Below are 15,865 nucleotides of genomic sequence, written 5' to 3'. Positions count from 1 at the left end.
ATTAACATTTTAAAAGATACAGAATGTGAATGAAATGCATAAATTATGGAAATGAGAATTATCTTTTAATCTGTTTTGGTTATCTTAAATTTCTAATTGAAAGTCTTCTTGTTTCTCATTTTTCAAAAATTTACATTTTCATGTAAACTTTCAGAAAGTTTAAAATTTACTAACATTAACGGTTTTGAAAAATTTGTATTTTTACCTAGAATATTCTGGGGTGTTTATTGCTCATTCCCCTTATTTATTGCTTAAAAGTGAGCAACTGTTGGTTTAAAAGTAAAATTTTGTGCAGGGTTTGATCATCAATTCAATTGCTAGGTGCGCATGTAGGATTATAAGCAATCTTTACAGATATTATGAAATTTAATGTACAAATACAAGTGTATCAGAGTTAATTCATGTCGAACCCTAAATTTTCAATGTTTTGGATGAATTTAGGTAAATTTTAAAGTTTCTGATTCTAAAAAACATGAAAAATCTTCAATAACAATCAGAAATCAAAGTTCAATCCAACCTGTCAGAATCCAAAAATTACAAAAATTTAATTAAATATATTCTTTAAAATGTTATCCAACTCATTTTAACGGTTCTTGGCAAATTCAAAATTGAACATTTTCATGTCTCAGAACAAGTCTCAGCACCCAAACTCAGTTCAAAAAAACATTCAGAGAAAAAATATTGAAAAAATTAGTCGCTGAGAAGATTTTGATTAATTTAAATGTAAAAAAGTAATGTGAAGGATATTATTAAGTGAATTTAAAGTGAAAAGTGTCAAAAGTATTCAAAAAGATCGAATTAAAATGCAAAAACAAATATTTTCTCTTCTAATTTTCATACAATTAATTAACCCAATATTTCCGACGCATTCTCAATATCAAGAAGAATCGAAAAGATATTTAAATGTTTATAGTGATGAAAATGAGAGAACAAAACCATTAGTTATTAAGAATACAAATCAAGATTTACTGGAAGCTATTCATAGTCGATACCGACGAGATTTAAGTGGAACTGCCGATCGAAATGATGGAATTAAAAATATTACGACGAAGGTAAGAATTTATTTAAAAAAATTTATTTTTTGAGTATTTATCCTTATCATTCTACTTTTTTTTCGTATGTATTTGCCGACTTTTTTTTTTGTATTTTTCTATGAAAAAGTGCGTCGTTTACCGTAACAAAAAAAATCGTAAACACAATAAAAAAAAAGTTTATACGAATATATTAGTTCGTCAATATTAGCTCCAAAAATTCTAGTTTTTTTACTATTACTTCTTCCGAAAAAAAATGTTCTATTCTCGAATAATTATGACGACTATTTTTACGATGTGAATAGAGTCAGAGGAAGATGGTAATTGAGCATCTATGAGAAGAAGAATTGAAAAAAGTGTGAGAAGAAATTCTTGAATTTTTTTGTAATAGTCTGCTAATTTCTTTGTACAGTCCTTTGCGCGTTACATTTTTACATATTACTGTCGTCTCACCCTCCATCCTCCTCAACTCCCCATCCAACACTCTCATTTTTAAATCGAATGTATATGCAATGAAAATCTATTTTTTTTCTCAGATCGTGATACACACTTTTATCTTTGATGGAAATTTGTATTCTTTCTTCTTTTACCCTTCTTTCTTGTTGCTTACATAGTAAATGTATAACAAAGAAAATATCTCTCTTATTTCCCACTCCTCTCCCCATCCGAGTTCGAGTTTATGAGTTCAAATATTGAAAAATATTTATTTGAACAAAACAAAAAACCTTTTTTTTTTATTCGTCGATTGATTTTATGCCATTGAAAGACTTTTTTTGGAGTGTTAAAATCCATACTGATTTATATTTCAAATTGCCTGTCAACAAAATCATTTTCCAATATTGATTTCTATCTATTCGCAATGATACTCTTCATGATACACACAAAAACCTAAATAAATGATAGCAAAGCTGAATCATTTTAAAAAACTGAGCTTGTGAATGAAAAGAGAGATTTAAAATAAAAGTGTATACAATGAAATTTGATGATAATAAACAACTAACTAAGTAGAATTTATTTAATTCTTCGTCATGAGCTCAAAATAAGTCAAACGCTATTCTTTTTTTGATTGAATAATTTTATTTCCTGAATTATCTTTGTAGAATGTGTGCTTACGTCTATAAAAATGAGATATCATTGTTTATTTCTTTCGGCTTTAAAGACGAAAAGCATTACAAATCGCAGAATATTTTCTCTTTTTTTCTTTTCTTTATGCTTCTCTGTTTTCATTTCTTATGGAAAATTTAAGTAATTGAAGTTTTTTAGAAGAGATTAAATCCACTTAGATGTATTCTGGAAATATTTGACCCCTTCAATTGTTTAATATTAAGTTTTTTTTTGTTCATGGATATAATTAGAGGGTTTATGTGTTTGATGCAGTTTTTTGCCGAACAGTTGAATTTTAAGTGCCGCTTATTTGTATCAATTTGAAAATTGGATTTAGATGGGGGAGGATTCGACACGAAGGATGTGACAGTGATCTGGTTATGTTCAAAAATATGTTAGATAAAATACAGAACATTAAGCAGTGAATGTGTTTAAGAATCACACATTATGTTAATTTTATGGCTTTACTTACTGTAGTCATGCTCCTATGGGGAACTTAGATTGCAACAAAATGCTTTCCACCTGACTCTGTCACCTAGTTTGTAAAAATTCTCTGTCCACACGCTTTGACATTATAATTGCTAAATTGTCGAATTAGTTAATCAAATTAGGAATTCAATTGAATCACAAAATGTATTACTTATTCGCCGGCCGTACAGATCATCCATGACACTTGCATCATCTAAATCATGGCCCATCGCAAAATATTTTAGCAATTTAAATATTATGATTTTTTCCATTAATCTGCACATTTGATTGCAAACTTCAGTGATGTATTACTTGACACATCCTTTAAAATTCCAATGATCCACAAAGAATTTCCATTTCGGAAGTATTACTAACGCTTATCCCTCGCATTCCATCATTACTCGCATTTGTAATCATTCGCGATAATAAAATTGTTCAATTTGTTTTAAAATTTGTATAATTATGCTGTAATCTAGACATTTGCATTCGCGAAAACATCCATTAGTCATTCATTTCATAAACAAAACAGAGATTACAATACTATGCAATAAAATGAAAGTTTAGTGACTTTTCCCCCAAAAAAAAAAAATAACAGAATTTCTTTTTGTGTGCATTTTTCAACGCTTGACGTCCGAACGAAAAAGTATTGCTAACGTGCATTTTCTGTAATAAATACAAATATTAACGAGATGATGATAAAAATAACATAGGAAATGATATATATATATAATGCAGGTTTATGAACCCGAATATTCGAAAAAAAAGTCATTGTTTTTAAACAATATCTTATTTTGTGAGAGTGAGTCGCACACTTATCAATAATTATTTATAAAGTAACTTATCTTATCAGCTACATGTGTCTGTTTACCGTCATTATCCCATTTATTAATCAGATGTATCGAAGTAATTTAAACAAGTGTTTCGGACACTTTTTACGCCTTTCGAATGCATTTCTTTTTTTGTCATTGAAAATTTGCTTTAAAATATATATCATATGACAAAGTTTTAACCTTTCATGACTTAATAAGTCATTCTTCCTTCTTCATTCCTCAATGAAAACGAATGTGCAGCAAAAAAGCCGACATAAAAAGTTGTACATGCGGTTATCAACTGAATGGTTAAACAATATTGAAATTATATCTTCATTCTTTTTGTTATGTTCACTTTAATGTGTCAAAAACAATAAACAGCTGATAGCATGACGAAATAAAGTCTTTGTTTGTTTTTGGCCATATCGCTACTGGAATTTACCTTTTGGCGAAATTTTTCGGGATCATTTTACAATTTTTTTTTCTTTGTTTCGGTTTTATTGGTTTATGAACTCTTTTTTGTTTTAATAGTCTTGGTTGACATTGAGATTTGGACTGTTTTTTTACAAATTACTTGTTATCATAATCAGTAGCTTACTGTGAAATTAAAATTACAAATTTATTTCTATGCGCCATTTTATGCCCTTGACATACTCAATTTATGGAATTATTTCAACTGTTTTGGTAATTAGAAACTACATTTTAGTTGGTTTAGGAAGTTTTCAATGAGGATCATCACCTAAATGAGCGGATTCATGAATATACTCAATCTATATGATTGAACATGCTCAATTTTGATGATTATGCTCCTTGTCTGTCACTTATACTCAGTGTAATTTGATATTAAGCTTTTAAACTACAAAGGCACTAAATCCACAGAAGCGCAAAATTGAGGATTATTCAAAATTCTTTCTAAACTAGACAATTACTAAAATATTCTAGATCATTCTAACATGCTCCCATTGGAACCTTTTTACAGGAAATTGCTAAATATTTTTTCTAGTACTGAATCTTGCAAATGACTTCCCTTCAAAATTCAATTTAAATGCAAATTTTCCATTAACATTTTAAAGGCAAAAGAGCTCAATTGTTCCACACAAAAAATCAACCCCTAATCCTCGACAATCGTCATCAAGTAATTTTGATTCCATTAATGCCAATTTTATCAACCATCATAAATGAATAAAAAAACAATGAGTAGATTTTATGATTTTTTTTAGAGTGATTGAAAGTCAATTACATACGGGTATGGATGAGTGCCCGAGTGACACAAATGAAGTCTCCGACACGAGACTTTAAAGGTTCCGACACGGGACTTTAAAGGTTCCGACACGGGACTTTAAAGGTTCCGACACGGGACTTTAAAGGTTCCGACACGGGACTTTATAGGTTCCGTCACGGGACTTTAAAGGTTCCGACGCGGGACTTTAAAGGTTCCGACACGGGACTTTAAAGGTTCCGACACGGGACTTTAAAGGTTCCGACACGGGACTTTAAAGGTTCCGACACGGGACTTTAAAGGTTCCGACACGGGACTTTAAAGGTTCCGACACGGGACTTTAAATGTTCCGACACGGGACTTCAAAGGTTCCGACACGGGACTTTAAAGGTTCCGACACGGGACTTTAAAGGTTCCGACACGGGACTTTAAAGGTTCCGACACGGGACTTTAAAGGCTCCGACACGGGACTTTAATGACTCCGCTCAACCTCTTTTGGCAGTCGTTTGGACGCCAATCGGAGGCAACTTCCATTTGGTGTTAATAATTGAGGTTTAGCAAAGCCTGAAAAGCTACGTGACGAAGCCATCTTCATCTATGTTGCTCGGGGTGTCATGCATAATAATATGGAAACAATAATCCTTATTACATTTTTTTGATACACAAATGACATAAAATGATGTAAATAAAATTTTGAATATGACAATCAATTGTCTGTATGAAAATTTTCCATAATGGTAATTAGGTTCTAACATAATAATATTCTTTTTTGTAATAATAAGGCACACACAAAAAATAAGAAAAACAAATTTGATTAATTGATTATTTCTCTCTTTATATTTTTGCAGCATAATTCGCTTAATGATTCCCACGCACAACTCATGGTACATTGGCTTGGTGAGGGGACAAATGTAATGATATGTTTAGCTCGTGATCCGCCTTTAGGTCCAAATGATGATCCAAATGTCACCACAACAACACCGTCAACAAGTAAATTTTAACAAAATTAAAAATGAATTATTCCGAAAATTAACAATACCAATTTAAATTACAGTTTTCATTTCCTACGATTACGGTGACATATTTATTGATAAAACGGAAAGTTTTCGACTAAACAAAAGTGGAAATATTATAAATTCAACTGTCGATTTATTTGTAACACATCCAAAATTTAACACTGTATGTATTCATCTTCTTTTTTTTGTGGTTCTAATGTTGAACAAACAAAACTGTTAAATTTTATATTCTTTTACTCACGAATGTCTTTCTTTTGTCATTGAACTAGATCGTATTTACTGATACCAGCAATAATGCCATTTTTACATCCGACGATAATGGACAAACGATAAAGAATCATCTACTTGACTTTAAGCCATCTGATGTATCATTCTATGAAGGAGATTCGAGGACATTTTTAGTATTAAATAAGGATGATCCAGAACGAAGACTTTATCTAACAACCGATTTTGGTGAATCGTTTGATCTTCTACAAAGCTATGTAAAGTCATTCATATGGTCATCTGGTGATGGTGTTGCAACACATTTATATGTTGAACGAAAGGAGCCAACAAATACATCATCAATTATTTTCATTAATGCATCTGAACTTTTAAAGAATGGTCCAAAGAAATTTCATTTACTTATCGAAAATGTACAAGAGTTTTACGTTAAGAAGGATTTTATGTTTGCAACACAAAAGTTATTGAACAATACAAAACTACTTGTTTCTTATCGTCGTGAAGCATTTGTGAAAGCTGAATTTGTGACAGAATTGGATGTAAAGGGTATTCATATTGCAGATATTGAAGGCAAGAGAATGTTAGTATCAGCGATACACAATGAGAAAATATCACATCTTTACGTATCAGAATCGAATGAGAAAATGACTGACATTAAATTCGTTCAAAGTCTGGAGAATATTTTCACATATATACCAGAATTAAATTGGCGTAGTAGTTGGTTAACACAATCGGCTGATGAACCATTTACTGATCTTTATAAAGTTGAAGGATTACGTGGAATTTATATTGCATCAAAGATTATAAAAATGCCAAATACAGATTCAATTTCACCCGATAATTTGGCTTCTGTCATTACATTTGATCATGGTAGTACGTGGTCATCACTTATTGCACCAACCGTTGATGATGAGGGTCAAGCAATTCATTGTAAAGACTGTTCATTGCATTTAAGTCAAAAGTTTAGTCAACTTTATCCTGTTACACGTTCAGTGACCATTATGAGCTCTAAATCAGCGCCAGGCGTTATTATGGCATCGGGAGTCATAGCAAAAAGTCTCAAAGGACATCCGGGTGTATATATTTCCCGTGATGCTGGTCTTACATGGAAACAAATACTCAAAAATTATCACTTCTTTAATATGGGTGATCATGGTGGCTTGTTGGTTGCGGTTAAATATTTCAAATCTAAGGGTGAAACGAGAGAAATTTTATATTCAACTGATGAGGGTGATAAGTGGTCATCATATTCATTCCATAGTACGGACTTGAAAGTTTATGGTTTGATGACAGAACCGAATAGTAATTCAACAATATTTACATTGTTTGGATCAGAAGTTAGTGAACATCGTTGGTTGATAATAAAAATAGATTTGAAAAATGCTTTTACATCAAATTGTACGGAAGATGACTATAAGTATTGGGCACCTAAATCACATAATGGTGATAGTTTTATGCCATGCCTTCTTGGACGACAAGATACATATCAACGAAGGAAAGCTCATGCAAATTGTCATAATGGAAAGGATTATGTTCGACCCATTCGTCAAGAAGTATGTTCATGCTCAAAATGGGATTATGAATGTGATGTCGGTTTCACAAAGTTAAGCTCATCATCTGGTTGTGTACGTAATAAAACTATGACAAACTTTGACCCTTATATGGTACCAAGCTTTTGTAAACCAGGATTGTATTATAATCGCACAAAGGGATATCGTAAAATTGAAGGAGATGAGTGCTATAATGGATTCTCTTCAATTTATGAACCACAATTAATTCCATGTCCATTTAAATCTACTGGTGAATTTTTAGTCGTTGCTCAAAGGGATCGTATATCAAAAATAAATCTATCTGATGGTGTTAAGGAAATCTTCCCAGTCACAGGACTCAAAAATGTAATTGCTATTGAATTCGACCTTGCCAATAATTGTGTATTTTGGGCTGATATCATGACAGACGTAATTGGTAGACAATGTTTGAATGGTACAGAACCACCAGAAGTTCTAGTCGAAACAGGATTAGCATCGGTCGAAGGTATGAGCTATGATTGGATCAGTCAAATGCTTTATTTTGTTGACGGTATGAGATTGAAAATTGAAGCTGTAAAAGTTTCGTCTCACGCACATGAAAAAATGCGACGAACCGTTATTCCATCAACAAAATTGGCTAAACCGCGAGGTATCGCTGTACATCCAATGGCTGGTTATCTCTTCTGGACAGGTAATTTATATGAGATAGAAATTTTTTGTGACAGAATTAATTTACTATTGTTCCTCTATAGATTGGAATGCATTTAACCCATCGGTGTCGAGAGCAAATTTAGACGGAGAAGATAAAAAGGAACTATTTACACAACCGGAAGTATTTTGGCCAAATGGAATAACAATTGACTTTATTGCTGAACGAATTTATTGGGTTGATGCAAGCAAAGATTATATTGCAAGTTCAGATTTAAATGGTAAAGGATTTATGAGAATATTACATTCAGATGCAAGAGTTGAACATCCATTTGCTGTTGCTGTACATAAAGAATTAATGTTTTGGTCAGATTGGAAAATGTCGAGTGTATTTTCCGCTGACAAAGATCATGGAATTATGATCAGAACTGTTGCTGAGGAAATGCTCAATTTGATGGACTTGAAAATTTATGCTCACTCAATACAGGAAGGAACAAATGCATGCAATACAAATAATAATAAATGCTCACATTTCTGTGTGGGTGCTCCTAAGAATTCATTTAAATGTTTATGTCCAGATGGTATGCATCTGAGCTCAAATGGATATGACTGTCTATGTCCCGATGATCAAAAGCCATTCTTAAACAATTCGTGCTCACAGAGTGCAAATACTTGTGCTCCCGGCTTCTTTGCATGTGCAAACAAACTCTGCATTCCGATGACTTATCGCTGTGGTATGTATTTTGAGAAAAAAATATATATTTTATTCCATATTGTACAATCTTATCTTCTTATGAATTTCATTGTAGACGGAGAAGATGATTGTGGAGATAGATCGGATGAGAACGGATGTGCAAGCAACAAGCCAGCATGTCCACCACATATGTTCACTTGTGTGTCTGATCAGCAATGTATTCCTGAATATTTTGTTTGTGATTTCGAAAAGGACTGCACAGATGGTAGTGATGAAGCATCATGTAAACAACCCAAATGTAAAGACAACGAGTTCACATGCGATAATAAACGATGCATTAGCAAGAAATGGGTCTGTGATAAAGAGAATGATTGCCGTGACGGATCGGATGAAAGAAATTGTGGATTAAAGAATCAAACTCAAATAACATGTAAAGAAGAAGAATTTAGATGTGCATCAACAGGTGCTTGCATTCCACTTCAATGGAAATGTGATTCAGATAATGATTGTCCTGGTAAGCAGTTTAAAGTTACTATTTGCCGAACGGATATTCTAATCTATTTAAATTCTATATTTTTAGATGCGTCAGATGAAACAAATTGCAATAGAAATACAACATGTGATCCATGGATGTTTTCATGTGGTGATGGAAAATGTATTTACAAAACTTGGACATGTAAGACGAATTTAATGCTTTTGTTCTAGATTTGTTAAAAATAAACTTAATGACTTTTTGAATAGGTGACGGTGAAGCAGATTGCGCAGATAAATCAGATGAAGCAAATTGTACAACAACAACTGACACAACTAGTAAGAAGACGCCAATTAATTTCGATAGCAATAACTGCCAAGATTGGATGTTTAAATGTGCCAATTCAAAATGTGTACCGTTCTGGTAAGTAACAAGATAAATCTCTCTAAAATATCAAAGTCCTTAATGTCAAAATAATTTAGGTGGAAGTGTGACTCGGTCAATGACTGCGGTGATGGATCTGATGAAAGAGGATGCAATCGTGATGATAATTCTACAATTGTTATTCAACCGACTGAAGCTCCAAAACCACTAAAATGCGGGCAACATGAATTTAGATGCGATACGGGTGTTTGTATATCAAGACGATATGTATGCGACGGTGTAGCTGATTGTGGACGAGGTAATTAATGTGTTTACTATTTTATACTCAATTCACATCTAATAAACTTTTTTTTTAGGTGAGGATGAAGAAAATTGTCCCGCAAATAGAGCATCATGTTCATCAAATGAGTTCCGTTGTCGTAGCGATGGTAATTGTATGCCAATGGAGAAATATTGTGACGGTGTTAAGCATTGTGCTGATGGAAGTGATGAGGATATGTGTACATTTAAAACAAATGCTACAACAATACCAAATATTGATTGCAAGACAAAACCCGGACTTTTCTTCTGTGATGATACATGCTTCCCACTCATGAAAGTATGTGATAGCGCAATCGATTGCATATCTGGCGCGGACGAAGAAGATTGTCAGAATAAACAGCGTGTTTATCAAGTATGTCATAAAAATATATTTCTTTATATTATTATCATGTTTTCAATATGCACGTCTGCAAATATGAAATTATGTTCACGTTATATATTAATTGAGTATATGCGGGAAGTAATAAGAAATCATGAGACTTTCTTTGAGTACATATAGCAAATTGAGTAATTCAATTAATGTTAATAGATTGAAAGCAAAGTTTTTTTCTAAGCGAAAAATTACTAGCTTTTCATGCTTCATATCGTGCACTAAAATTGTAAAGACCTACTTCCATTCTCTAATTTTTCATTTATTCTAGGTCGTGTCAATTGGTGTAAATGAGCGAATGTTAAATGCTACAAGTTTCCTCATCTATTGGTGGATTGCTGTTCCACAAAATATGACATTTGAATATTTACCATCAATCTACAGTCATGGTGATTGGAAGAATGTCACAACATGGATTGAACAAACTGAATATCGTTTTACAAATTTGGAACCATTTACACTCTACAATGTGACCGTTTATGTAAGAATTAAGGGATCAACAAAAGTATTTGTACCTTATCTTTACTACGAAGTTGCTACAGCTGAAGGCGGTAAGTATTTGTACTTAGACATTTTCTCAGAACTTTAAATAATAATCTGATGATTTCATCACTTAGTTCCAACTGAGCCAATCAATGTGTCATCAGTACAAATTAATGGATCACGTGTACAAGTAAGCTGGGCAGCTCCAACAAAAACTCATGGTCATCTAGAAGGCTACAGTGTCTATTATCGATCACAATTACAAAGAGCATCAAATCCCCAAATAATAAGAGTAAGTGCAGCAGAGCTCTCATTGATAATTGAATCGGATTTCCAAGGAAATGTTACGTACGAGTTTTGGGTCAAAGCCAAAAATAGAAAGCATGAAGGATTGTCGTCAAAGATTGTTCAATTGATCTTCGATGGTACTTCTAATATTGACTCAATTGCTGGACTTTCATTGAAAAATATGGATGAACATAGCATGACATTATCATGGGATAAAATTAAGAAGGTATGGAGCTTATTTTTGCTACATTGCAGATTACAGCATTTCTAATTAAATACATATTTTCTATTACAGGCTGAAGGTTACATTATTCAACTCGTATTACCTCATCCTTATCCAAGAATTGATCCAATTAAAACTACAGACACGTCAGTTACAGTAGAAAATCTTGTAAATGGTGCTCAATATGTAGCCAGAGTGTCAGCTTATGTAAAGAATTATACCGGTCGATCACAGTCACTTATTCTTAAGAGAAATGGTGCTCCATTACCAGAAATTCAAGGAATTCAGACATCAAGAGAAAATGACAACGTTAAATTATCATGGACAAAGCCAACCGTACCCGGAATCGGAAATCAGAAAATCATTTATGGCATCTATTATGGAACTAATTTAGAAGAACTATTTGATTTACCAAAGCACAAAACAGAAGAAACCTCATATGTTCTCACAGATCTTCATGAATGTCAGTCGTATCTAATTGGTATTGGAATCGTTGGACCGTTAGGTCCAGGTCCTTTAGGTAAAAATCCAAGGGCCATCGAAACACATTTCAATGAGAGAAAGCCACCAAGAAACTTGTCAGTATCGTTTGATGATACCAAGCATACAATGGAAATTTCATGGTCACACAGCTGTTCATTGAGCAGCACTAAATATCCAACTTATATTGTAAGTTTAATGAAAGTTTCGGTAGTTCAGTGCTTTATAATGAATTTTTTTATACTGTTTAGATTTCAATGCGCGAAGTCGTCCGAAACGAAACAACACACGTTAAGGTTTCACCATCGTCAAATGCAACAATTCATCATACGTTCCACGATATACCAAGAGGTGCAAAATACGAAATTTCAGTAGCAACAGATGTAAGGAATTCAGTTGGTTCAAATATAACGGCAACAGCAATGCCACTTCCGGCACCACGTTTAATGAGCATCTATCCAGAAAAGAATGGCTCATATGTTGTTGCATGGAAGGAAGTTAAGGATATGGGAAGTGAAAAGTAAGTGCTAAACAGAATCAAAATTATTTCGGAAATTAAAAATGTTAAATATTATTTACAGGTTCATTTATCAAGTGGTTGTGAGACCTGGACATGGTACACGTGATGAAAAGAATCACGAACCAATTGTAACATTAGAATCAGAACAGCCTCCAATTTTAGTCCATCCAAGTCATTTAGGCGGTGCCCTTTCGGCTGGACAAATATTCAATATTGGAGTGAGAATTAAGACTAAACGAGTAAGTTTGTTGTGGATTGTCCACTTCAATTGATGCTTATTAATGTAATATTTTGATTATTTTCAGGGAATGTACTCAGACATTGGTGATACAGAAATATTCGAAGTTCAACCAGACGCATTCTCAACAGTACAGGCTGGATCATCGAGCGGTGCATGGCTATTCTTCCTGTCACTCTTTGTGATAGCTGGAATGGCTGGTGCAATTATGTTTTTGATCCAAAGACATCGTAGACTTCAAAATTCATTTAGTAGATTTGCAAATTCACATTACGATACAAAAACAGGTGCAACAAGAATTGGTGATGCATTAGAGGATGATGATCTTCACCAAGAAGTACCATCCGCATTCTCTCACGCAGATGATGAGCCGCTGGTGGTTGCATGAGACTAATTGGAACTAAAACGACTAAAAATTGATTTCGTTTAATAATTTTGGTCGCATAATAGAATTTTTTTTTAATTTAAATTGACTACATAGCATAGGGATTGTATCGAGGACAAGGACAACCCTAAATGCAACACAGGATATAAAGTGAAAAAAAAGATACAAGATATGATGAAGAAGAGAATAATTCTTTTTTGATAAATATTAGACAAAGATTATTTAAATAAGTTTGATAGTAAAATTTTTATTATTCAAATAATGTCAGGAATGTTGAAAACAAAGATTAATTTTAGTTTTCATATTTTTCGCATGTAAAACCTTTTTTTTTTATTTATTTCAATATTAAGTGGATGTGCAGATAACAAAACAAAAAAAGAACCCTTTTTTTCTAATGTAAATAATTTTTGAACTCTACAATAGGATAAAAATCTGTTATATAAAAAAAGATATAAAAAAAAAACTTAGAATTTAAGTGAAAAATGAAACCAGTTGAGAAAAATCATTCCCGACATTGCAATGTAATTAATGTGTGCGTGCATGTGTCAAAAAAAATCATAAGAAAAGAAAAAAAAAATAAGAATTTATTCAGGTTTTTGAGATTAATTTATATTTCTTTCTTTTCACAAAATAGTTTAGCTAATGACACATTTTTTATTTAAAAAAATGGTAAATACATAAAAAAATGAATGATAAATTTAATATAGCGACGATGAAATGTTAAAGACGATGAAAAAATGTGATATTTCTGAAAAATATGTAATTTCTTTTACTATTTTTTAATCTTCCGTTATTGTATGATTTTTTTATTTTATAATAATAGAATGCACTTTGTTATTTCTTTCACCAAATGTATTTTTGAAAACCTACATGAGGGGCAACTTTACGAGTACTATTACTAATCATGTATGATTTTTTTTTTCCTACGAGTAGGCACGAAATTTGAGAACCTAAACTGTTGCAACTGTCATTTTAAAAGTGCATGGTGGCTTGTGACTTTGATGATATTGTGCTGTACTCGTTAAATGTTTTAAAAATGTCGAATTATCGTTAAAAAAACCTTTTTATAGTATATTTATGGAAATTCATGTTTTGATATTTTACCTAAGATTCAATTTTGAGGAGTTTTTGAGTGGACAATTTGAATTTGAATGTTTTAAAGAACAATAGAGTTGAGGTTGAGATTAAGTGAAGAAGGACGTAAAGTTTACATTTACTTGAGTAATTTTACGCAGATTTTGAATTAAGTACGTAATTTTTAAAGTGAAATTTTGATTCAAGCACGTTTATTGAACGTAAAGTTAATATTTACGTACGTGTTTCACGTCAAATTCATAAATACGTAAGTAATTTTACGTAAAACTTACAATTTTATACGCAATTTAAACATACGTACGTAATTTTAACATGAAGTTTAGATTAACGTACGTAAATTTGCTTTTACGTACGTAATTTTACGTAAAATTTACATTTACGTACGTAATTTGAACGTGAAATTTGCAGTTACGTACGCAATTTGAATTTAAAGTTTACATTTACGTAAGGATATTTTAATGAAAAGTTCTTTTAATTATCCAAAAACTTCCAAAATTGATATCTGACCATTTTACCCCAAAACTTTTCAGAAGACTAAATTAACAAGTCCATATCGTAATAGATGTAGGAAAAATTAAAATTATCAATTTATTCATATTTTAAAGAATTAAAAAAAAACTCTTAAGGTTGCTCATTTAATCGATAAAAAAATTTTGTTGCTTCCTTATAGCAAAAATTATTATATTCGCAACGACATTAATGTATCTCTATAGGGAAAAAAATATTTGTAATAATCTTGCTCATTTTTATTATTAATTAATTAACATCTTTTGTTATATTCTTTAAATCTATTATTTTCATGTCAAATTATTTAACATAATTCTTAGTAACATCACACAATTTAACTATTTTTTCTCTAACTCACTAAACAATACATTCAGAGGCTAGCTATATTATTTCTTCTCACATTCTTACTACAGAACTTGACATCAACAAAATAATATTTTTTAATTCATTAAGTTCCTGAAACACAAAAAAACATTAAATTAACGATTAATGCCGCCAAATAACTAATTAACAATTGAAGGAAAAAAAAAGTCTTAATGATGAGAAAAGTTCATCAATAACGGTGGTTAGATGTGAAGAAGTGATTGACTGATTGGGTAAAACAGAAGCATTAGAATGATGAAAAAAAAATAAAGTAAATTAAGTGAAAAAAATTAATAATAATGAATTTGGGACATTTCGAAAATTTACCGTGAAAGTTTGATATTTTTTCATGATCAACATACATTTCGATTTAATATAAAAATGATGAATGAAAACCTAATTGTAAAAGTCCGATGAAAAAAAAAATCAATTGTGTAAATGTAATAGATCCTTTATCTACACGTGAAGGGTTTTGAATAAAACGTTTTTCTAAAACATAAATTATGCTGAGCTGTTCTTACTTCCGTTACAGATCCAGGCGACTTTTTGTGCCATTTTCATAAAGTTTTACTTATTTTCTCCGGAAATTGAAAATTACATTTTCCAGGTAGCAAAAACCGTTTGCCTTAAAATGACAATTCACCATCCCAAAAGCAATAAAATCACGTACCTGGATGCATGCATATTAAAATCCAGTTTCTTTCCGATTTAAATTTGAAATGGTTTTTATTGTTTGAATTTTTTAATTTTCTACATTAATTCATAGATGGAATTTGAACAGATTTACACATCATTTTCGAAATCCTTTGGGTTTTTGCGTAAATAACTAGCATGAAGTCCTTCAACATAGCTGTAGAAGAAGTATCCGACGATGAATGCTAAAATTAAGAGATTTTTTTGATTAGGCGTCATTTTCATTCATTATTTCATTATTCTGGACGAGATTAAGAAGGAATTCATGTTTTTGGATGCTGCAGGACAAGCATTATGTCTGAC

The 15,865-nt window shown here is 31.7% G+C and overlaps 1 protein-coding gene across 1 annotated transcript; it reads left to right on the top strand.

Annotated features, from left to right (window-relative positions):
• The first annotated feature begins 658 nt into the window (after positions 1–658).
• LOC139099227 (sortilin-related receptor-like) lies at positions 659–15,370 on the top strand. Its single transcript, XM_070651638.1, has 16 exons — positions 659–1,052; positions 5,480–5,621; positions 5,686–5,810; positions 5,917–8,089; positions 8,151–8,780; positions 8,856–9,254; positions 9,321–9,416; positions 9,482–9,635; positions 9,695–9,894; positions 9,953–10,269; positions 10,559–10,838; positions 10,905–11,284; positions 11,354–11,950; positions 12,013–12,281; positions 12,343–12,520; positions 12,587–15,370. The coding sequence occupies exons 1-16, from the start codon at positions 804–806 to the stop codon at positions 12,905–12,907; spliced, it is 6,510 nt and encodes a 2,169-aa protein (XP_070507739.1). The 5' UTR covers positions 659–803; the 3' UTR covers positions 12,908–15,370.
• Positions 15,371–15,865: the final 495 nt, after the last annotated feature.

Source organism: Chironomus tepperi, unplaced genomic scaffold (assembly GCF_022539635.2).
Source record: "Chironomus tepperi strain 1889 unplaced genomic scaffold, CSIRO-AGI_Ctep_v1 contig_465, whole genome shotgun sequence".
Lineage (NCBI taxonomy): Eukaryota > Metazoa > Arthropoda > Insecta > Diptera > Chironomidae > Chironomus > Chironomus tepperi.
This window is presented reverse-complemented; position numbering and strand designations above follow the sequence as displayed.